General features: G+C 36.3%; 1 protein-coding gene across 4 annotated transcripts in view; it reads left to right on the top strand.

Moving 5' to 3' along the window:
• Positions 1-23,720, top strand: part of USP32 (ubiquitin specific peptidase 32) — a 70,203-nt gene that overhangs the window by 32,021 nt on the left and 14,462 nt on the right. The window contains exons 1-14 of one of the 4 annotated variants that reach the window (XM_069874186.1): positions 260-407; positions 4,825-4,956; positions 6,420-6,527; positions 7,309-7,424; positions 7,813-7,875; positions 9,691-9,774; positions 12,467-12,528; positions 12,649-12,751; positions 14,545-14,737; positions 15,913-16,088; positions 16,843-16,983; positions 19,134-19,293; positions 21,566-21,720; positions 22,452-22,533. In XM_069874186.1, the coding sequence (XP_069730287.1) occupies positions 362-407; positions 4,825-4,956; positions 6,420-6,527; positions 7,309-7,424; positions 7,813-7,875; positions 9,691-9,774; positions 12,467-12,528; positions 12,649-12,751; positions 14,545-14,737; positions 15,913-16,088; positions 16,843-16,983; positions 19,134-19,293; positions 21,566-21,720; positions 22,452-22,533 (1,621 nt within the window). In that variant the 5' untranslated portion in view covers positions 260-361. Of the gene's footprint in view, positions 1-259; positions 408-4,824; positions 4,957-6,419; positions 6,528-7,308; positions 7,425-7,812; positions 7,876-9,690; positions 9,775-12,466; positions 12,529-12,648; positions 12,752-14,544; positions 14,738-15,912; positions 16,089-16,842; positions 16,984-19,133; positions 19,294-21,565; positions 21,721-22,451; positions 22,534-23,720 lie in introns of those variants that run through there. The other 3 variants (XM_069874183.1, XM_069874185.1, XM_069874184.1) reach the window with 3 other exon arrangements.

The following is a 23,720-nucleotide window of genomic DNA, read 5'->3' as shown; positions in this document are numbered from 1 at the left end:
TTTTAATTTAGGAAAATAAAAAGATGACAGTATTACAGCAGATGAGGCCAATAAGAAAAAGCCTCAGTGTCACTTAATCTGCCTCTTGCCACTTTGTTATCCTCTTAGTTCCCAGGCTATTTTATGGCCTGGGAAGCAGCAATCTGTGCCCAGGTACTGGAGTCTTGTGTGTGTTAATTCAAAAGCAACGAACAAGTGTGTTTGGTCAGAAGCACTGTGTGGAGTTCAGTCATTCGGTCTCGGTTCTGACTCAGCCGTTGCATGATGAAGAGCTCTCTCTGCAACCAGGGACTGGATTTGGCGTGGAGGCTATCATGGTAAAGAGCAAACCAAACCAAGTTTCGGTTAAAATGTTGGGAATATGGTATGCTTCTATTGCTGTGAACCAGAGAGGATTGTACCAATAGGTGGGTAAAAATTAAAAGTCTTAAAATGTATTGAAATACTTAATTAATTTTCTGGTGTTATAAAGAATTCAATAAATAGTGCCTGAAATGGATACATCTTTTTAATTTTTTTTTCCAAGACAGAGTAATGCTGATGGCTCGCTGCCTGTGTAGTATTTAAGGAGGGTGTACATGTTGTGAAAACAGCATTATAATGAAGGATGCTTTTTTTTTTTAGTGTTTATCACTGTCGTGCAGCCTGACTGTCCATCACCATGTGGCAGCTCAGTTTAAATTAACACTTGTTTAGCAGGTTTATGGTTTCTCAAATACATGGTTTTGCTGAAAATGCTTTGTTTACCTGTTCTTCCATTACAACGTGAAGACTGTGACTTGAGGTGTGCTTGCCATCATCAGTCTAATTCTTAGAGAATTGAACTATGAAACTGTTCATAATTTTACAGATTTCAAAGGTTTTTATAATTTTAATGGACAAGTGATGGGGGAGACATAAAATAGCACATGGTAGGAAAGTGGTAGTATATGCTAAATATCACAGATAAATAATATCTCCATGTGACCCCAAATACTTATTAGATATTTAATTGACAGAAATGAATGCTTACTCGGTCTTTTTTTTATGTTTTGGACTATATTGTACTTATAAGATAATTTTTTAACATAATGGTATTAAAATTTGAACTACTGAATGAAAGCCCAGTTCTCGCTTCCTGATGTGATCTGAACAGGCATTAGGAACAACATTTTATACTTTGAAAAGGCAACATACTTTATCCATATAAAACCTCTTTAAAAGAAGGTGTTTTTTTCATAAATGTTAGTATGTTTGGGTAGTAGGTGCAGGTTGCTATTTTCCTGTTTCATTTAAACTTCAATAACAAATATGATTATGTGTATATATCATGAATGTCAAAAGATTCCTTTTAGTTTACATTTATTGTGGAATAGCTGGTGCAGTACGTATACTGAGGTTTGATTTACAAGATTATGTGCAGAAAAGTCACTCTGGAGAAATCAAATTATGTAACAGCTGGCATTCAACTGCCAAGTTAAACTTTCACGTGTCCTGTAATCCAATAAATCTCTCTGTGTTTTATGTAAGTGAAACTATTGCAGTGGGCTGCAATTTGTTGTTGCTATGAATTAAAAATAGTCTTTTGTCATATTTTTACTTGTATTCAACCTTATATGTGTAAGTGTAATTGGTACCAAGAGTGTTACTTACCACGTTGTCAGTTTTATGTTCCAAAATGCTGGACTTTTCAGTGGAGAGTCAACACCCTGGGCCTGCCTTGGGTATAATGTTGGTGTAGCACTTAGGCTAATTCTTATCAGCGATTCCTTTGGAGATAATTATTTGAAAAGTCTGCATCTTTTAAATGATGTGTAATTTCAACCATTGCTTGACAAAAGTGCAGATAAGTGCTTTCTGGTAACTTCTTTTTTCTGAAGTTAAAAAGATAAGGCATTAAAGTTAGCACTATTGAAACTGTGTGAAGTGCAATTTGAAAAATGGAATACAACTAGCTTCTACTGCAGGTATTTGAGAAAGGGTCTCTTGCAAAATAAAGCATCTGTCCGATCTTGATTACTTAAGATAGATAATGCACCTGCCAGTGAGAGCCGGTTTCTGCAAATTCCCTGTTCAGTAAAGACAATGAGAACTTCCTTATGATTTTTGAATATTCTTAATGTTGCACCACTTCAAGAATGGAGTGCAACAGCGCATTTATTATTCTTCCTAGTCACAAAGATAGATAAAAGGAAACAGAGTGCTTTACATGTTCATGCTCAAGAGAGTTAGCATAATGCTTTTATATTTCCTAATGAGAGCAATAATGTGTATGTGCAGTTCTAAATGACGGTGCTAGCTTGCCCTTTATGTGCAGTTGCTTAGGTGGTGTTACAGTACTGTGATTCTCTTCGGGTACTTAAGGTTCTGTCTCATTCTTTTCCCTTTCATTATTTTACTTTTGGTTTGTTTGTGTTCTTGGAGTTAATGCATTTTTTCTGTATTTCCTGCAGAATGCTGGTACTCTGGTCCTAATGTCATGGCTCGCGAGCTGTTTCGTATCAGTTACTGTAGCACTAGTACCTGCAGAGGCAGCAAGTTTGAGGAAAAGTATTTTCTTTGGCAGATTTGCTTTCATCTGTTGTGGGGCAGGATGTCGTTAAACCATCAAGATGTCCTTGTACTTCTTGGAACATACTAGATGCAATTCTATATTGCTTGAGTGTTCTGCTTAGGATCATGAAGCTGTAGCTGTCCTGAGCATCCATGGTATTTCTATGTGCTGATCTTCAAAGAAATAACTACTGCATTTCTCTTCCTTAATTTCTAGTAGAATGTTGCTTTATATGTTTGGTTTAATTGTTGTCTTATGTATTGGGGACAAACTTATTAGTAGGGCCTGTAACAATAGGACAAGGGGTAATGATTTTAAACAAAAAGAGGGAAGATCCGGACTAGATGTAAGGAAGACATTTTTTACGGTGCAGGTGATGAGATACTGAAAATATTTCCTGGGGTGGTGGGTAATGCCCTATCCCTGGAAACAGTGAAGGTCAGGTTGGATGGGGCTCTGAGCAATACGATTGAGTTGAAGATGTCCCTACTCATTGCAGGGGATGGACTGGATGTGCTTTAAAGGTCCCTTTCAACCCAAACCATTCTGTGATCACAACACAATCAGGAGCGAGGAGATGTTAAACCAGATAAGGGAATTGATCCATCTAGGAAGGAGGTGGAGAAGAGAAAGGAAATCAATTTAGTGTTCTTCAGGATCAGTCCTCTTATCTCACTTAGTGTGTAAATACAGGGTAGCTGATGCAACTGAGGACACTGCAGCATCCCCAGTGCCTGGGACTGAGGGAAGGCAAGCTTTCTCTTTTCAGCCCTAATTTGTGTTAGGGTAAGGTGACCCTAGAACTGAGGCTGTGGTGTGGGTGTTCTGTGTGCTAGTGTATGGCCTGTCTGAACGTACAGAGGGAAAGAAGGGCATGTTTTTCATTGCTGGCACTTTTCTATTTGGACTGTCTGAAAAGATTGTACAGAAAGATGCAAACCCCTTCCAGTCCTCCATCTCTACTTCAGATAGCAATCTTTTGTCAATTTTTTTCCAAACTTTTTGCTGCTCAGGGTAAGGTTTTGTGTAGCTTGTGCTGCCTGCTGTGTGGTTACAACTAGTTCATGCTTATAGTAACCAAAATTACTGTTCTGATTAAACTGCTACCTCTAATGTCAGAAATAGGAAAAGAAATCAACAATATTTCAGTTTGACATGTAACTTTTTTTGTGTCTCTTCTGTTCTTAAGCCTTACAGGATTATTATTGTTTCTATAGACTAAACCAGGCCAAATAGCTCAAGTTAAACCTATTAGAAAGCTGGCGTGGATTTAAAGGCTCAGAACCATCTGGTAATGGGATCACACGTAGTGTTCTTAATATAGACAGCTTTGTCATTACATATCTATTTGAGAACCAATTAATTTACATTGACCTAAAGCAGTGTTGTGACACACTTGCATGTGTAAAAAGATTAAAAGTATTGTTGAACAGAAACTTAGTATTTTTATGTATATATTTAACTTCAAATAAAATCTGAGGAGGCTGGCATTTGTATATAATGTTTTGAAAAAAAATACAAGTTCTTCCTCTGGCTATTTTTATTCACCTTTGCCTAGCACCTTGTTGTACTTGTTGGTTTGGGGTTTTTTCCCCTTCTATAACTTGTAAGTTCCTCACTATAAAGTGTCTTTCTACGTTTGTGTAATCACTCCTTGATGTTGACTGGGTTTATAGGTGCTTCTATAGTATAAATAATAAAATGAACCAAAATATTTTATATTTGGAAAGAATTAATGTGAAGATACAGTGTTTAAATGTCACATCAAAATTTAGCCTTATTACTGTGTAAGAGGGCTAAAAATTTCAAATAGGAAATTTTCAAGAGCAACCAAGTACTAATTATTTTTTTCCCATAAAAGTTCTGGGATTTTTTTTTTAATGCTGCTTTGCATCCTTTTAGAGGATTTAAATACTGGATACCTTGGGCAAATAAGGTTTTGCACATATAACCTGCCTGCTTAACTCACTGAGAAAAAATACATGAAAATTAAGAGTTTGTTGGAGCCTGGAGCAGTGGGAAAAGTTAATTCCTATGTTTCTAAGCACTTCTGATGATGTCTTATAGATGGTTGAACTCCTAGATGTTGAATAGAAGATGATTCTGTAGGTAAAGAAAGTAAAATTGGACCTTTTTCTACTGCTTATGTTTTTAATTCTTATCTGCAGGAGTCAGGCATAAAAACATTGTTTCTCTTTGTGGCAGAATAGTGATGCATTTTTATTTGTTGCTGAATTCTAACTTGATCTAGGTATTACCAAAATTTTTTTTTATATTTGTTGATTTTACAGTGGAAGAATCCGACATCATTGACCTTGAAAAACGATACTGGCTGCTAAAAGCTCAATCAAGAACTGGACGTTTTGATTTAGAAACATTTGCCCCCTTAGTTTCCCCTCCTATTCATCAATCTCTGAGTGAAGGTATGGAACGTCAGTCAAACGGGCGAGGAAGTGATGTTGCTGTGGTGTTCAGAGCCCAGTGCTCTACTGGCATACAAATTTTAGAGCTTTAAAAGTGGACTTGTTTTAAAACATATTTTAAGCTTAAGTCACAGAGATTCATTCCACTGAGTTCTGAATGTTTGAAAATGAGAAAAGATGTCTGGGAAATCTCTATTTGTTGGGAAATGTGGAATGACAAAGGAACTGCTGCTTCTGTGTGTTGCATTCTTATTAGCTGTCAGGAAATACAGCAAACAGTCATTATAATTTGCCTAGTAGTTGCTTAAAATTTTTCGTTGAGTTCCTTAAGTTTCTGTGATGATAAAATATACTGCTGTCCCTGCGCGAGATAAAATAGAAGAGCATTTTCTAAATGGCAAATGTGGGTTTCATCTGTGAAATTACAATGCAGCATGAAAGTCAAAAGTTGTATCATGCAGTCAATGAAACAGTCTTCCCTAATAGAAGTCAAGGAGGGTTTTGTTCATTAGACTGGGTCAGGAGATTCGTGTGTCGCAATAGAGACACATTAATAACCAAGCTGGTCTTTCAAGTTGAAGCCACTCTGGTAATAACTGGAGATTGTAATTGTCTAATTGCCATTTACTGCACAACGTAAGGGCATTAAGTAGCATTCTACTTACACACTAGTTTTTGTCTGCAGTCCTAGAGTGGCAGTTTTGTTATTCCCAAACAGTCAGCTTTACTGACAAGGAGCAGCAGTGAGTAGAAAATGGGAAATTCATCTGCAGTGGGAGCAGGCTGTTAGAACACCAGAACTTATGTTCAATTCAATAGGGGTTTATCCCCATATCCTTTTGCTTGACACTGTATTTTATCTGCTTAGTGAGATGAATTTACACAGCTGCTATGAGGAAACTTGAATGGTTTCTGGTCATTCTGTGGATAGAGTAACTGTCATTGTCGGGGATACAAGAAATGAATAGAACTCTTAAATCCTTTGAAGGCTGGTAACTACAACTCTGAAATTGCTTAGGGCCAAGTTGGCAAAGATATTAAATGATTTTTATGGGAGTTTCTATCAGGTGCTTTAGAAAAGCGAAAACACTTGGCATCTGAGTACCTTTACTATTTTGGTCCTGTAGCTTTTGTGAAAATGCTTGTCCTGGCCTATCTGGTTTCATTGTACATGTCTATAAATCAGTCATTACAAGGAGGGTGTGAGATTAGGTCTGCTGTTCAGGATTCTTGATTCCCTCCCTGCCCACAGCTTTGCCTAGCCATAGATCAATGATCTAATTCACCTTCAAACTGGTCTTAGTAGTGTTTAATTATCTTTATTACACTTAATATGAATTAGGTATTAGTGTTTTTACTTCTCCTTGCAAATGTTAAGCATTAACTTTTCGCGTAATAGCAAAGAATGATTCTCAGCTGTTTCAGCCAGATGCTGTAACAGGAGATCCTTTTGTGGTTTGCAGGTTTGTTTAATGCTTTTGATGAAAACCGAGACAATCACATAGATTTTAAAGAAATTTCCTGTGGGCTCTCAGCATGTTGCAGGGGACCCTTGGCAGAAAGACAGAAGTGTAAGTATGCGGAATGTTAACTTTTCATTTTAGAGAAGTTTTTCAGTTTCACTGATGAAGTTCAGTTGTTTCCACCTTTTTAGAATTTTTTTCCACTGATCAAGTGTGTATCTCTGAAAGGTGGCAGACTTTAGAAGCTAAAAAATTAAAGGAATTTTAAGTATCATGGCTTCCTTTTATAAAGGAGGATTAAACCTAGTTCTGTATATTTTATACTTATCCATAGCTTCATATAAATTATCAGCCTGTTTGGAAAAAAATAATATCTCAGAAGTTACTTTGCAGCGTTCCGCATTGCGGTGCGGAAGTGTGTGTCCTAATATAGAAAGTGCAAAGGCTTATCTATTGATTATATACAATATAACACAAATGTCCTATTTGATTGTCTTGTGATAAATAGCATGTTCTGGCTTGTTTACTGTCCAGTTTTCAGTTGGCTCTCTGCAAGGTTCTTGTGTTTTGAAATACCTTTGTTCCATACTTACGCAAAACCATATTGCTGCAACTTAGAAGCTATCATTCACTGGAAATTTCTGGATGCACATATGTTCCCTGCTATGTCACATCAGAAAACACAGCACAGAATTGCAGGAATCTAGATTTCGGTTTATTAAACACAGCTGCTCCATTTCCTCGCTACCACACATGCATCCTGCCTCATCAAAACTGTCAGCACAAAATCATGTTCTTACAACTCCGCAGGCTTGCATTCTGCAAGAGGAAAAAATAAGGTTTTGAGTAGTTCTAACATAGAGAAGTAATTTCCTTTTTTTTTTTTCAGTTTGTTTCAAGGTTTTTGACGTTGACCGGGATGGTGTGTTGTCTCGCACTGAGCTTAAAGAAATGGTGGTTGCACTTTTAGAAGTCTGGAAAGATAACCGTACTGATAAAATACCTGTAAGTTATATTTGGATTTTTATTCATTTGCTCCTATTTTTTAAAGTCATCCTTCAAAAATAGGAATGTGAATGTTGTTTGAACGTGGTTTCAGTGAAATACAGGCTTCTTTGACCTACCTTAGCTGAGGGGTATTGATAACTGGATGGAACTTACCTTGTGTAACTTTGGCTTCCATGAAGCAAAGCAGAGCCATTTGACTGTAATGTGTGCTTTCATACGTCGAAATCTTCGATATAAAAGTACAAGTGTCTGGAAGCACTCAGTTGCAAATTACATGGAGGTATCATCAGCATTTCTTACAGTTATGTTTTTATTCTGAACACATGCAGCTCCAGAGACTGCTGTGAGAATTTAACTCTCTTTTCTAATCCTTTTGTTTGTTAAGGAATTGGATATGAATTTGCCTGAAATCGTAGAAGATATTTTGAATATGCATGATACCACAAAGGTAGGAATTTGCTATTCTTTGTTTTTTATAGTCTGGTATCTTCAGTTTTTTTATAAGAAAGGAAGTAAAATCTTGTGCTTGCTTTAAAGCAGGGGTGTGTCAATAAAATCATCTATTTCAAGAAATGTCAGTTTTGCATTAAAATTTTCACTTTGTTCTGTTCGAGAAAGAACATGTTTGAATTGTATAAGCCATTTTTATATATGAAACTAAACCAAAAATACATAACCAGATGAAATGCATTTGAGGCATATACTAGGCTTTGCTATGCATAATTAATACCATTCTGATGCTTGACTTTTCTTCTAAAGAAACTTGTTTTGTTTCATGTTAAAAATGATCCTATGCAAAAGGGGTAGTGCATTAGAGTGCGTCTTTTATTTTGTGCTATGTAAAAAATAATCTTCCTATGCTGGAAGAGAACTGTATTAATGCAATAAGTAACTCATTATCAAACTGCTTTTCAATATTATCTCTATAACTGGTGAACTACATCTGATGATATTGTTTCAGAGCCGAGTACCTGTGAAACTATGGGGTCACATGTCATGACTTTTGTTGCACACAGCAGAAAGTGTTAATAGTTTATATTGTGTTTTATAGTTAGCTCTGTGTAAATCTTCAAGGTTTTGCTTTTTCAAGATAGGCACGACTATCTGCAAACAGTGTAGGAGAAGTTGTTTCCATTATTTCATCTTTTGCTTTACTAGGTATGAAGAGTGCCTGGAAACTATAAATAGTTAAAGAAAAAGAAAAACTGTGAAGAATGTTTAGATATGCATAATTGCTTCTTTGGATAGTTACTGTACCTGCTAGTACTCCAACAAAGTTGTGGGCAAATATTTTATTACAATTCTTCAGTTTCTAAAGCAGTAGACAGTACAGCTTCTACAAGCTCTTTCTTTCATCCTTTGAGGTCTGGCTGTTTGCTTTTTTAAAAAGGCGTGGTTTATAAGCAAGCACTTAGTAGTCTCATTTCCACAGGGTGTTAAAAAAGAAGGCTAAGTCTTCAGAATATCTTTCATAGTTGCATCATGAGCGTAGTGCTGGAAAGAGCTGATGGTGCAGTGATTACATAAATTACTTAACCTCTCATCTTACGTTAGCTTTGACCTGAGTGAACTCTGGAGAAAATGCGCTGTAGGAAGAAGTGGAATAATTGCCACTGCTGTAAAAATGGCTGTGAATTATATTACAGTATAAAAAGTTCGGATTGATCACTGAACTGTTGAAAATCAGAAAGCCCTCTGACATTGGTCGGTGTTACACGAGTGTAACTTTACAAGTGATTAACAATTAATAGGGCTTGTGTTGTAAGGGGAAATCATAAGGACTTGACGATCCAGAATAATTTTTCCCAGCCCACAGATGAAGATGATGAGTTTCTAAGTGGATGAAAGTATCTATATGTGCAGAGCTTATTTGGACGATCAAAATCCTTGATCATCTTAGTTGTGCCCTGACCAGTCACATATGCTTCTGCTGGTTTCATGGTTTGAGAAGGTGTGACTGCTGCAGTTGGGCTTGAATACTAAATCTGAGTGATGTAGAGCAGGAGGAAAGGTTTCATGCTGTGCATAGTTTGTCCATACTCTCAAAGCTTTTTGGTTATTTAGGTTGCTTATGTTATGCTATAACCGGATTTTTCTTCTTTCATTGGATCAAATTTTATTATCAGAGTGGTAGATGTTAATTTTTATCAGATCATTGGTTTTGTCATGCCTTGCATGACACATTTAACGAGCATTTTAATAGAAACATGTTAATAGTTTGATGTTTCTTCCTTTCCCTTTCTTTCTACTTCCTTTAACTAAGCTTGGACACCTCACTCTGGAGGACTACCAGATATGGAGTGTGAAGAGTGCACTTGCCAATGAATTTTTAAATCTCCTTTTTCAGGTACGTTTAGAGGAAATTTGAACTTGAAAATTATGGTAATTAACTCATTAGTGTTTTGCGTGGCCACGAAGTGCAGCGTCAGCATTTGTGTCAGCATGCTTCCAGTTTGAAGTTATGTGCTTTTATAGTTGTGCATTACCTTGACAGAATGACTATTTGATTATTATTCTTTTCAGTGTATAGAGATGCCTAAAGCATGGTTTGGTAAAGTGCATGTAGTGTATTGTTTATAAAATGGAAAGAAATTTCCAGCATATCAGCAGTTATACTTTCCGCTAGAAAAAGGCTGTGTTCTTAAACAGTTGTTCTTGCAACTCTTTGCCAGGAGAGTGACACAGGAAATAAGAAAAGGTATTGCTAACTCTTAACAACTGCTTTCTCTTTACCTTTTCTGTTAAGGCCATCTAAGGAACCTTTAATTGCTTTCTTAATGGAGCGGTCCTTGAAAGGTGTGCTGTCATATCACTAGTGTGTTGCAAAAGCTGAGGATTAAGTGTGTATGAATTTGGTTTTAATTGAGCTTGAATTGGATTTTTGTAAGTCCTTAGAACAGTCATATTTTAACACTGGCTCACTTTGTGCAGAAAATAATCCATAAGAGTATTTTCATTCACTGCAGTTTGTTCCTTACCCATTATCTGTAGAGGCTAACACTTTGAATTTAAATAATAATAATCCTAATGGAGCCTCGAAGATTTACCCTTATTTAGTATTCACCTCCAGCCCCGCATGACAGTCTTGGCTCTTCCAGGGAGAGCCAGTCTCATTTTAGGAGTGAAGCCTAATCAGTTACAGGGTCACATTGCAGCAGAAAAATACTTAATCAGAAAGAAACTGTGTGGTTTTTTTAAAAATAAATAATTGTTGTGTGAGGCTACCTGAATAGCATAGTACTGGTCCTCCTGGTCGTGACCCTAGGCTACTTTATAAATTGTGTTTTGAATTATATTTTTCCAAGTACTTGAGGTCTGAGTGAGAATATTCTGAGGCCACCAGCTACACCACACCTGAAAAGAATAAAATCAGGAAGTTCTGCAAGTTCTTTTTATCTCATATTGCATCAGGTTTTACTCACATGGCAGCCTTCTCAGAAAGGGCTGTCTTTCTTTTTGGACCATCTAGCATCACATATCGTATCATAACTTGACATTGATTAACAAATACCTATGCAATATTGAGTCTGAATGAATGAACATTTAATAAATTTGTCTTGGTGATGATAACACATCACAATTGTTACACATTGGTCATGGGAAGTCTCATTTACAGTATTTTTCTCTTGGCAAGAGTTGCTACATTTTCATTTTAGCTTTTCATTTTTATTTTCTTTGATAACTTTCTCACATGAGGCAGCCTCATGTCATGCTGCAGGCTCAACAGAATACTCGCACAGAACAGTCTGCTGTGCATTTGGGCGTTTATTTGATCTGTCACGAGCTTGTGTGTCTCATCTGTAGACTGAAAAGCTAAGTAGTCTGAGTGGAGCACCTTGGAAAGCTCCACAACAAATTGGTTTGTTTGCAGCGGGGTTAGTTTAGATGAAGAATCTGATACTAGGACAGTGTTATTTGACTTTAAAAAGAAACATCACATCCAGTTCTCTGTGTGTGTGTGCTGGAAAATCTGTTGCTTCCCAGCAGCTAATGGCTTTTGTTTTATTCAGGATATGAAATGGTCTCTCACACTGTAATATAAATTTAAATAAGATATCTCACCAGTCATTAGAAATCTCCAGCTGAGATGCAAATTGATAGCCTCAAAAGAGACATAAGGAAAAGTCTATAAATCATGTTATGAGTAGCAACCAATTTGAAAACTGTATTGGAGAGGAGACAGCTGACCCTCCTCCCTCCAGTGGGGAACAAAGGCTCCTACAGAGGCTATTTCCCTCTGTTCCTCGCTCCCTGCTGCGTGCCCTGTGGCTGAGGAGCTGCTGGGAGAAACCAGCTGGGACCTCACTGCAAGGCCAAGATGGTTTTACTAGAAAGAGAGGAGTAAAGTATGGCCCATCTGGTACTGCTGCCTTGTGCTGGGAATGAAACCCCACCCACATCTAGGGGATGGTGCCTTTTTCATCTGCATTTGTTTTAAAAAGAAAGAAAAGGGGAAAAAATCCCCCATCAGACAGTCAGAAATGCGCTACAATTTTGAGAGCATTTTCAGTGGTGACTGGTTGGTTTAAAGCAGTGGTGACTGCTTTAAGCTTATCCTTGGGTGTCTTCATGTGCTTCTTTTCCTTTCAGTCACTCACAAAACCATTTCTCCCCATTTTTCCCCTTTCCATTTTATTTTTTGTAACCTTTACCTCCTCTAGCAGCTTGCATTCTCCAAATTTATCCTTCCCTCTCTACAGTACACATAGACATCTTAATATCTTGTATATCTGATCCATGTCAATTACTGTAATCTTTTGTAGCGTGTGCTTCAGACCTGAAAATAATGAGAATTCATTTTCTGTTAATTTGTCTTGAGGCATTTGAAATTTTTGGTATTTTTGTCTTAGCAGTGGGAAAAGGTTGTGAATCTCATAGCTCAAAATACTTCTTTTGTAGTGATTTGTTCAACTTTAGATAATCTTGCTACATGATTAAAAAGAATTATCTGCGAAGTCCCATTAGTTCTTTTCTTTCTTTTTTCTAATGCTTGTTTCAAAGTATCGTAGTTCCTAGTAAGAATTACTTTCTTTTTCCAGGTGTGTCATATAGTTTTGGGGCTACGACCTGCCACTCCAGAAGAGGAAGGACAGATCATTAGGTGTGTGCTTTGCTCTGAACCTTAAATGGGTTTCAGAATCACCTGTTAATATTTTCAAAACAAGGACTGCAGTTTCCCCATTTCAGCTCATACTTCGTGTTGTTCATTCTTTATGTGCAGAGGCTGGTTAGAAAGAGAAAGCAGGTACGGTCTTCAGCCAGGGCACAATTGGTTTCTTATTGCAATGCCATGGTGGCAGCAGTGGAAGGAATATGTCAAATATGTAAGTATCACAATAATATATGCTGAATAAGTGATTTCTTTGTATTTGGGAATGCATTGATGAAAGAAGGATGGGGAGCAAATGACTGCTTAACCAGTAATGCTTGAAATTAAGCAGCTCCTGTCTCTCAGTGGAAAATAATTGTTTTGCTGAATCGTCACACAGTGAGCTTTTCACTGTAGTTTCATAAAACTGTCACCACTTTCTGTTCTTTGTTTCATCATTTCTGCTTGTCAAAATACTTCTGTTGAATGAAAATATACTCTCACAGTAGTACTTCCCTTGAAGTCTTTTGATCCATGTGATAATAGAGCTACCTGTTTCAGTTTTGACTGTGCTGGGGCCACAAATTGATAATGTGCATTTTCTGGCCAACTCAAGGAGGGAATTGGTATAACTTGATTTACAGGCAATAATGAGAAGTAGTCCAGTACTTGGTGGCAATCAAAGCTTTGAGTCCTACTAATACCTTGTAGTTACAGGATGCTCTTTAATGCCCTCCAATTAAATTTAAGTTAAAGCATCACTGTATATTTTACAAAAGAAAGCATATTTAATAAAATCAAATTTAATAAAATTCAATTGAAGTAGAGATGAATATTTTTTGCAGGTTTCACAACCAAGAATATAGAATAAGTGAAATAAAATATTCCTCAAGTGAGTTTTCTATAGTGAAAACTAATCAAATATGTATTTGAGTTGTTTTAGAAATTCAAATAACTAAGAATATTCAGAAAGCTGCAATGTATGCATCGACTAACTATGTAATTACAGTTATTCTTTGTGCACAGTGAACTGGGCAAATGATGGCTTAAATGCCTGAAATAGTAGGTAACGTGATCCTTGTCATAGAGTCAGGACACAGATGCGCACATGATTTCACACCTAATCCTCAGCATAATAGCATCACGCCATTAGTCACTCGGTCTGCCTCTTGAGCAAAAAGAACACTCAGAACTTCCGTGAAACTCTATAAATGATTATTGTAATTCCAACATACATTTTAGTCTTGTTTTTATACTTCTAGCTTTACTGCACAGTTCTTTGTCAAGATATTGTTTAGTGATGTGATAGATAGGGGACAACATGGGAAAGGAAATATCCCTTTTTCTGGTGTTAGTTACAGTGATGTTCAATGCATGGATTTTCTTTTTTCCTCTGTAAGGCTCAGTTACTTCCCTTTTTCTTCTGTTTTCTCATTTATTGCCATTTTTTGTTGTGACTGGTACCCTAAATTGGGTAGGATTCTTCTTGCATCTTGTCTGTACAGGGCAGGCAAGTTGAGCCTTTGGAGAATGCAAATTTATTTCTCCAACTTTATCTTGCCAAAGCATGATCCAGGTTGCCTTTGCAGTGCTCGGTCTCCAAAGGAACCAAAGGAACTTTGTTTCAAAACAAAGTTAGGGAAGACTAAACTGTTGCAGGTTTGAGGAAAGAATGTTTTTTTTTCTTAATTCTGCTCTCATTTAACCATATGAAATTCAAAGAGGACAGATCTTCAAATATTTATAATCTGCAATTATAGCTGTCTAAAATAGTTGTCTTCATGTATCTAGGTAGAGAAAATAATTTGGGTATTTCACAATTCTAATATTGTGCAGAAGAATTCATTTGATTGGTTTAACAATTTCTATGTAACAAATTACATTGCAAGTATTTTTATTTTCAATAAATTTTGTTGTGATTTGCGAAAGTGATCACACAGCTGTGAATTTTGGTGATTGACTTGACTGATGCTATATCTGTTTGACATTGACTTATAATTAACTTTCCTACTTGCCTACCAATTTTAGGATGCAAACCCTGTTGTGATAGAGCCTTCATCTGTCTTGAGTGGAGGTAAGAATTCACTCATAGCTGCAGCAGCCAATACTTCAGAACAGGGAGAAGACAAAATGGGAGGTCTTAATTACTTCAGTACAACAGAAGAAAAGTTTTCAGATAATATTTCTACTGCATCAGAAGCCTCAGAGTCTACTAGCAGCAGTAAGCATAACATCTTATTTCCTTGGAGGTTTAATGTAGAACAGATTTTGAGAAAACTAAATGCTGCATGGATTCCTCCAGGCGAAAAGATAACAAACTTTAGATTGCAGAAGTGGTCTACATGCGGACATCTGAATTACTGGAATTATTTTAGTCTGTGGTGGATAAACAAAAAACAGTCTTGTTTAAACAGCAGTTCATCTTTTATGCTGTGATTAGCTTCCAGAATTGTTTCAGGATAGTGCTCATCATATCATGTATTTTCTGTGTGGATTTTATTTTCCTCCCTCTTCACGTTGAGTTGTTTCTAGCTTACACCAAGTTGGTACTATACTATGTCTTGCAACAAGATGACCTCAGATACTACAAAGAGGAAAGAAGCAGAAAAAAATGAGGAAAAGCGTACTTACAGTTTTACAGGGCATATGGTTTAAGCAAGTTTGAGCATTCTAGGAGCTACCTTTGTGAAAGAAGAGTTTTGGGTGATGATTTTTAGTCAGTTCATGTGAGAATTTGAGGTGTTTTTTCATCCTTACAAGACAACTGAATGTTGCACCTGTTATTTTTAAATCTGTATCTTAAAATTGTAGCTGATTTAAAGTAGATGAATTACTGTGGCCATTTTGGGTTGGGGGTTGAGGGAGATGGAGGAAAGACAGAACAGGAGACAAGTTTTAGGTTAAAGGTTCTTTCTTTTTCTTTTTTTTTAACCTGAAATTTAGCTTGAGTGTTTTGCATAACAGAAGGAGGGTGTACAAAAATAAAAATATTTGCTGTTTCAAGAGAAAAAAAAATAATGCTTTATTTACATGTATGTGCAGTCCTGTATATAAGAGTTTGACAGTTGAACGTCCAGATGACAAGCAAATGCCAAACACAATTGCTTGCACAAACTTGGTGAGGCTGTTTTCAAACCAGTATTTGTATAACTATCTGCTTTGGTATTTGGATCTCATGTATCCACTTCTTCATCTTTTGTGAGAGTACTAGTATATTTGTCACTCTCTGGCTTGGAGGTGTTGCATGTTTACCTGAAGTATGAAAGAGAGCAGAATTCTTCAACAGCATTTTTTAAAAACAACAACAAAGGATACAACAGTTTAACTGATTCATTTATGTTATGAACTTACAAATTAAAATACAGATTTATTTATTTTCCCTGTATTCTGTTACAGACAGTGCTTACCCTGGCACACCAGGGACTGACGTATGTTTTGCTAGGCAGCATAATACTTCGGACAATAATAACCAGTGTTTCCTTGGAACCAATGGGAATACTTTGCTACAGCTTAATCCTCAGAAACCGGGAGCTATTGATAACCAGCCCCTAGTAACGCAAGAACCAGTGAAGGTAAATTCATCTGAGTTGTGAATGTAGGAAAAGTATTTTTTAGCATACTTCTATTACAGCTTTTTGTGTGCTGTTTTTTCAGGTAGTGGCTTAATTCAAAATTAACACTGCTTTGTCATATAACAAACTTCGGGTTTCTTACTCTTCTTTCAGAGGAAAAGATTGTGTTCTGTTTCTGAAGTTACCGCTGAGTGTTTTGTGAGAAGAGAAACATTCAAAATGGTCTTAAGTGACTTCACAAAACTTAAAAATGAAAATGGCATTTATGAAAACACAACTTTTAGCATTAACTGTAAAATATTTTAATAATTAAACACTTTTTTCAGTGCTTCCAAGATAAATATAAGAGTTTATTGTTATTGCTTAAAAGTAGAAAATAGTTAATTAAATAGTAAACCAAAACTGACAGTTTTTCCAGTACTCATGCAAACAAAACATAGAACACGGATCAGCACAATCAATGATGATTGGATTTCTCTATGCAGTTTCTGGAGTTGTCAGAGTAGGTGACATGAGAGAGATTTAATACAAATTTTACATTGGACAGCCTTTTATAGAAATAGTAAGTTGTTAAATTTGACCATTAATTATTGTTACATTTAAATACTATCTTTCAGTATGCAAAACAGTTGCTATTTGCGATTTAAAAGTTTTTTATTAATTAAAAACTTGTCTGTGTTCATGAACCAAAATCATTTTAGCTGTGTACTGTTTGTTCCACTTGTGATTTGACAAAATCCGTTTTTGTTTGAAGGCTGCATCATTAACAATGGAAGGTGGAAGATTAAAGCGATCTCCACAGTTGATTGAAGGACAGGACTACATAATGGTACCAGAACCTGTTTGGAGAGCACTTTACCATTGGTATGGAGCAAATCTGTCCTTGCCCAGGCCGGTAAGTTGTGATTGTAGACACTGATTACTTGACATAACCACTGAGGTTACACAACTGACCTAATGTGTCAAGGCTTCTGCCAGTTGCACAAGGTAATCTTCTACGGTCATCTCCCACTTCATCCAAAACGGAGAGTCTAAGTGAAGTCTTGAAGAGCAAGCTGGGAAAAAGCAGTCTCGGAAATGGCCATGGATAGAAAGTTTTGGATGTATTTACAAATGAGTAATACTCCATTTTTATATCAACAATTCTTTAATTATCTATAGTTACTTAAAGCTTCACAATAAAATTAACTAATTAGCAAGACCCTGTCAAAGATAAGGTGGGATTTGTACTTGTTTGCATAAAAGTTTTGTTAAAATAAAAAAGAAAAACTTGAATAACTGAAATGGACTTTTTGTAACCAACATTAGTATTTTCTATAATAAAGCAGTGATATCTTAAATTAAAAATTAATTTGAGGCACAATGCACAATGTTTTGCAAAATATACTTTTCCAGTGCAGAAGTGCTATATATTAAATGGAATTGGCTAAGTGGACTAATAATTAGTCTGTATTATCCCAGTGAGATTTTTTTTTGCAGTTAGCAGAGCAACAATATTTCTGAAAGAGAATCCGTAATTATAGAGCAATAGCCATTGTTGAATCATATAATTGACTCACAATTTATTGAGCTATCTCTCTGTTTCTCTGTGTATAATATTGCAAAACAACAAGCAGGTCGTAATCATTTGAAGCTAAAGCTGGCATGTCTTGAAATACTAATATTTTATTTAGAAAAAAGTAGGTTGATGTTGGGGCAAGAAAAATTGTAGTAATTTGGTCTGTTCATGTAGAAGCTTTCTTCAGTTTCTATTGTGTATTCATTCCATATAGTGGCTGCTTTATTCTGGGTCAGGTAGTCTCTTATAGGGGCTGCACTTCAAAAGAGAGTGTGTGGGGGTTTTTTGATGGTAGCAATAGAGATTAGGTGCTGGTATCACAAATATTCCATGTCATAAGTGGAAGAGAATTTGCTGTATGATTTTTGACAATTTGGTCTGTTAGCCATAGTACTGGCAGTTATTTTACACTGAAGAATCACTGTCTTCTCTTACCCTCCTCCTACACACTCTCCATGGAAACAAACACCTTTTGTGATCCAGAAAAGGCCACATCTCTTTATACACAAACTCCTGTGCTTTAGATTTATTCAGTGGGGTCATTAGCAAAGAGACTTCTTGTCAGAATTGGAGAATTGTAGTTTGGGTATCCTGTCTGAAAAAAATACAAATAATATGTGAATGAACTGTAGTTTTTCAGTGCATAATTAAGGAATATGTCAACACTTGGTTATCTGATGACTTGCAGCCACATACAGAGGCACTTACAGTCCCAGTCTCCCAGCCCACGGAAGGGACTATTATGTTGTTTCTTTCCAGAAAATATCATCATTAGTGGTTTTGTTGTAACTGAAATTCAATACTGTGACATGTCAGTGCGTTATATTGCATCTCACAACTTCAAATGAGTATTTTCTTCTGCTTCACGTAGTCACAAAAATAGCGAACATTCTTGCCACTTAAATGTGTCTACCTTTTGGCAGATCGAGATAGCAAAATCTTCGTAGAAATGGTGACTGAAAAGCAAAAGTTCATGATCTGGGGTAATTTCAGCTTTTTCTGTCAACATACCAAAAGGCAACACAAGTCACTTTCAGTCTATTCTTAATTTTCCTTCAGTCCTGTAGTTCAAAAAGTGCAAAACAAATGTGTTATTCAGCATGTGTTTTTTCAACAGTTGCGGAAGTTTTATATTAAAGTATACACTGAGTGGAATTAATGAGATTCATTATAAATTCACATATATCTCAGGAATTATAAAAATGTTCTTTCCAAGGGGTTGTACAAGAAGCTATGCTCTGCTAAATAAGGTGTTTGCTTTTGACAATCTGCAACTAATGAGCTTCAAAAAGTGCTTAGAAATCAGTAAGTTGTTGTTCCTGTGGATATCTGCTCCATAAGAAGTTTAGAGGATTTCTTGTCTCCTAATAAAAAATAGTTTCTTTTATTAACCATCTGCTTTAAACATTACTTCCTGTTCCTATTGGGATTTCCTACACATTTGGATCAGCAGTCTCTGAAATATGTTTTAAATATCTTTTTACTAGGTGATCAAAAACAGCAAAACAAACGTGCCTGAACTAGAGTTATTTCCTCGCTACCTGCTCTTCCTGAGACAGCAGCCTGCCACTCGAACACAGCAGTCAAACATCTGGGTGAATATGGGTATGATGAGCCTGAGAATGTTTCCTCAGCATTTACCTAGAGGTAACTTAAGAATGCAGCAAGAATACAAGTGCGCAGTTTCTAAGAAAGCGAGACCCACAGCTGTAGAAGCTTGCTGCCACTGTGCTTGTACACCAGCTAATCAACTGTAAGGCTCAACTAGCATTCGGTAAAGATTTAAAGGCTTTCCTCCCATCTTCTTTTGAAAGGAAGAGGCATGAGGGAGCGTTTTCAGTGAAATCAGTTAAGTCGCATAGTTACTGCAAATAGATGGATGCGTTGAAAGTGAGAAATGAGCACTGCATAAATGAAACAGCTGAGAAAGGCAAATCTGACTATTCCTGTTGGTCATTAGTTTTATAGCCTCGGAATATGTGTATTTGTGCGTTGGGGTGTCTGATAGTACAATGGTACAATAAATGAACTCACTTTTCAGCCAACTGGTACTCAGTTACCTGGGCAGCTAGACTTTAGTGCCCAGAATTATTTAATGCTCTTTAGAAAGCCACTGAAATAATGGAATATGAACACTATTTTTGATGCAGTTCGGAATGACAATTCAGTAGAATATATTAATTATAAAAATAAAATATATGTGCCATAATTGTGGTGGGAATGCTCACCAAAGGATTGTACCAACAATGACCTGTAAGAATAATCTTCAGATTGCAGCTTCACATTCCAGCTGAAAAGTGTTGCAGGATTTGTTTTCATTTACCAATTTGTGTGCAAAGTTGCATACTTACCTTACACAATAGGTTTAAAGAAATGCCTGATGTTCATCTGCGTGTGCATTTTGATACACACAGAGATACATATGCATCCACAGTAGCATAAGTCCAGAAATGGGTTCACCTGACTATTGAAAATTAAATCATTTGGCCTTGCCAGTGTTAGCCTATGTTTAAAAATCTGTTGCAGGTGCTCAAGTTCTCACTGTTTTGGTAGAATCTAAAATTTAACATGCAGATAGCGGCTGCCTGCTTGATCAAGTTCCACTACAGAAACTGCCTGCTACCCAAATTCATTTTTCCTACTTGACCTCATAAGATGGAAACTGCTTTGTTTGGACATTCTAAAATGCCCACATTCAAATAAAGAGAATCTTCTGATGTACCAAATTTGATCTTGATTTGGAATTATTTTGCTCTGCACTAATTCATTTGTCCAATCAGTTATTAATCTTTTTGAGTCATCAACAGTGCTTTCTTGCTGTAATCTTACAACTAATCCTCTGATCCCTAATCTCAGAAAATGCTTTTTTGTGTTCTTAAAAAAAATGAGTAAAACTGATGCTTTGCTGACTTTTGAAATGATTACAGAATAGTTTTCCTTTCTTGTCAAATTGCATGTAATAATTCATCTTTTCATATAGTACTGTTTATTTTATTTTAATCCGTTGACAGTGCAGGTAGAACAGTGTCACTTCTGGTTGCTTAAGTAATACAGTTGTCCAGTTGGATTTGGCTGTATAGTAAAGTCTTTTCATGAAAACATTGCAGACCTGTTTCTGTGAGGAGTTTCCTAAGTGTAAACTAAGGAAGTTCAAAACGTAAAGCATGTAAAGTTGGTCTCATCTCTTTCAAACTAAGCTTGTGCAAATGTTTTATTTAAAGATGAGCTCATATTATAGAAAAAAACCAACAATTTTGACTGATGGAATTAGTTTGTGTTGCAAACATGAGATGGCTGAGAAATTCTGGTGAAAATACTAGACGTCTTCGCAGAATATGTTTTGAGGAATTTAGTTATTAAGAATACTTTTATCATGAAACTGTCAGGCTGATTTCATTTTCACAGATCAGCATTCGTCTCCTTGGAGGAGCTAAAGTGAATTTATGCTACTTACAAGAACAGTCAGACCAATTTTTTTGACCTTATTTTTTTACTTACAATGTGCTCTCAAAAAAGAAGTCTCATGAAATTTTGAAGTCTATTCTTTTGAAAATTGCCATTGTCTATGATACTCTTAAAGAGAAAAGAATGAGTAGGCCAGTCTTTTAAAACTACTTCAGAAGTACTTATTTCCTGTGAGACTCTTAGGGGAGCAATTTCCTACTAGGTTTTGGTAAGAAAGGAGGTAAATTAATCTGCTTTACGATAGCAAAGTTTGTTGCCCCAAAGGGTTAGTAACAATTGACTTTCAGTCTAACTCATTATTTTATCCATAGGCAAAAGAAGTGGAGCTGTTTAATTCTTTATTACAAAAAGTGCTTATAGTGTATGTAGTGTATAAATTCTTATTGACCTGTGTTCTGTCAGCCTACAAGTCTATGCATTACCTTTTACCCTTTTCTTATGGTTGTGAATGCAGGGAATGTACCTTCACCAAATGCTCCTTTAAAAAGAGTCCTGGCTTACACCGGCTGCTTTAGTCGAATGCAAACAATTAAAGAGATACATGAATATCTCTCCCAGAGGCTACGTATAAAAGAAGAAGATATGCGCCTCTGGTTATACAATAGCGAGGTAATGTCAGTCTTTTTTCTTGATTTTTTTTAATCAGCTATTCGATATTGTGTAACTTATTCTTTTCTAGAAACTATTAAATACACACGTACAGAAAAAAAACTGCTGGGGATGGAGTTTCCTTTGCAATTTAACTACCCAGGTTGGAAAACTCCACTGATTTTCTAGATTTTTTTGTATGCTCCAAGCAGTGAAATTTAGATCTCGCTGTTAATGACCCAGGGAACTTATCTCCTGTTTTCCTAGTAGCTTGATAAACATGAAATTGTTCTGTGATGTACTTAAAAATTGGCAATTGGTTCACCTATTAAAAGGCTTGATAGGAAGTTTCACGGAGACTGTTTAAAATGGAAATAAAAATAGATTCTTTGTTGACATGCATGATGCTGTTGGCTTCTGTTAGCACAGAAGCCTGCAGCCATCCAGGATCTTTTGCAAATTGTGTATGCGAACAAATCACAGTGAACAAGCAGAATGTATTTCTCCAGATCATTAAGTGAATGTAATTCTTTCATTCTGAAGAAATAACACATAAACTTAAACCATTGAGCTAGTTGCTTCTGGAGATCAATGAACTACTGTATTTCATTAGCTTAGGTAGGAAACTGGTGCTCTGATTTTTGTGAAGAAATTGACACTGTTTTAATTTTATTGCTTCAAGATGAAAATATCCTCAGAGATTTTTAAATTTAGAAGTAGTATCTATATGAAGTTTTTTTTTTCTCCTGCAGAACTATCTTACTTTGCTGGATGATGAAGATCACAGACTGGAATACCTTAAAATCCAAGATGAGCAGCATTTAGTAATAGAAGGTATAAAAAGGGCCTACAATTGGTTTTCAGACTGAAACCAAATAGTTTTATGTGAATATATATACGGTTCATAAATTGTCTGTAGTATCTATTTCAGTAATTGCCCAAACTACGCAAATACATAGGCCTACTGCCCAAATATTTTATTTTTTGAAATATTTTCTGAAGGTAGAACATGTGTAAGTAAATGTCTGTTTCTATTTATGTATTTGTTGCTAGAAATACAGAAAGAAATGCCAAAGCTTCAAATAATCCACTGCCTCTGCAGCAATAACTCAAATACCAGTAATTCAACAAAAGCAGTGTGAGGCTTCTGAGCCCTTTTCATTATCTGATTTTTCTTTCACTAATTCTACAGGAGTCCAGGTTATGATATTAGCATGAACACATTCTTACAAAGCTAAAGGTGAAGAAAACTGCATGTTTCAGTGTGTGTCAGGTTAATTTCTAAGGTATTCATTACAGTCTGCTGTTATTTTCACATTTGGGGAGTACCTGATGCGTTAGGACTTGACTACTTGACTGACTCTTGTACAGGCACAGAAACAATCTCAACCTTTCCTATTTCAATTTACATCTGTTGCGTCTCATCCTCCTGCCATGCACTATGCTAGGCAGTGCGATCAGTCACAAATAAATGATCCTCTGTCAAAGGTATCAGGTGTATAGATCAGCAGAGTTTTCAACTAGATTGACCTTTTCGGCTGATTTTTTGTTTTAATATGAGAGAGAGAAGCATACATAATTAATCCTCTCTGCTATTTTGCTTGCATCATAGAGGCTATACAGAAACCTGGATCTTGCTTTCTTTCTATACAAGTTTCACTTGGTGTGTAGCTTTATATTACACCTCAGGTTGGTGTGCTTGATGGGGACTCGTCCTTTTTGCCACTTGACTCAGCTCATAGGTTATGAATTTAAAATTGACAGGGTGGCTGATGCAGTTCGCTGTGTATCTGCATTAATCACTAGACACGAGAGAAGAAATGGGATTTTTTACGTGGAGGGAGGGACTGCACCTTGCTGTATCAGATGAGACAGAACCCTGAGGCTGTAGTTAATAAACAAACAGGCATTAAGTCAACACTGCCTGCCTTACCCATGACAACTGCGTGACACTTGTCTGATGAACTGGCTGTGAGAAGGGATCTAGTGAAAAACAACTCCCTTTTTTCAGCTAGCTTGGT

This window comes from Phaenicophaeus curvirostris, chromosome 21 (genome assembly GCF_032191515.1).
Source record: "Phaenicophaeus curvirostris isolate KB17595 chromosome 21, BPBGC_Pcur_1.0, whole genome shotgun sequence".
NCBI classification, from domain to species: Eukaryota; Metazoa; Chordata; class Aves; order Cuculiformes; family Cuculidae; genus Phaenicophaeus; species Phaenicophaeus curvirostris.
The sequence above is the reverse complement of the archived record's forward strand: the minus strand, read 5'-3'. Positions and strand labels throughout refer to the sequence as shown.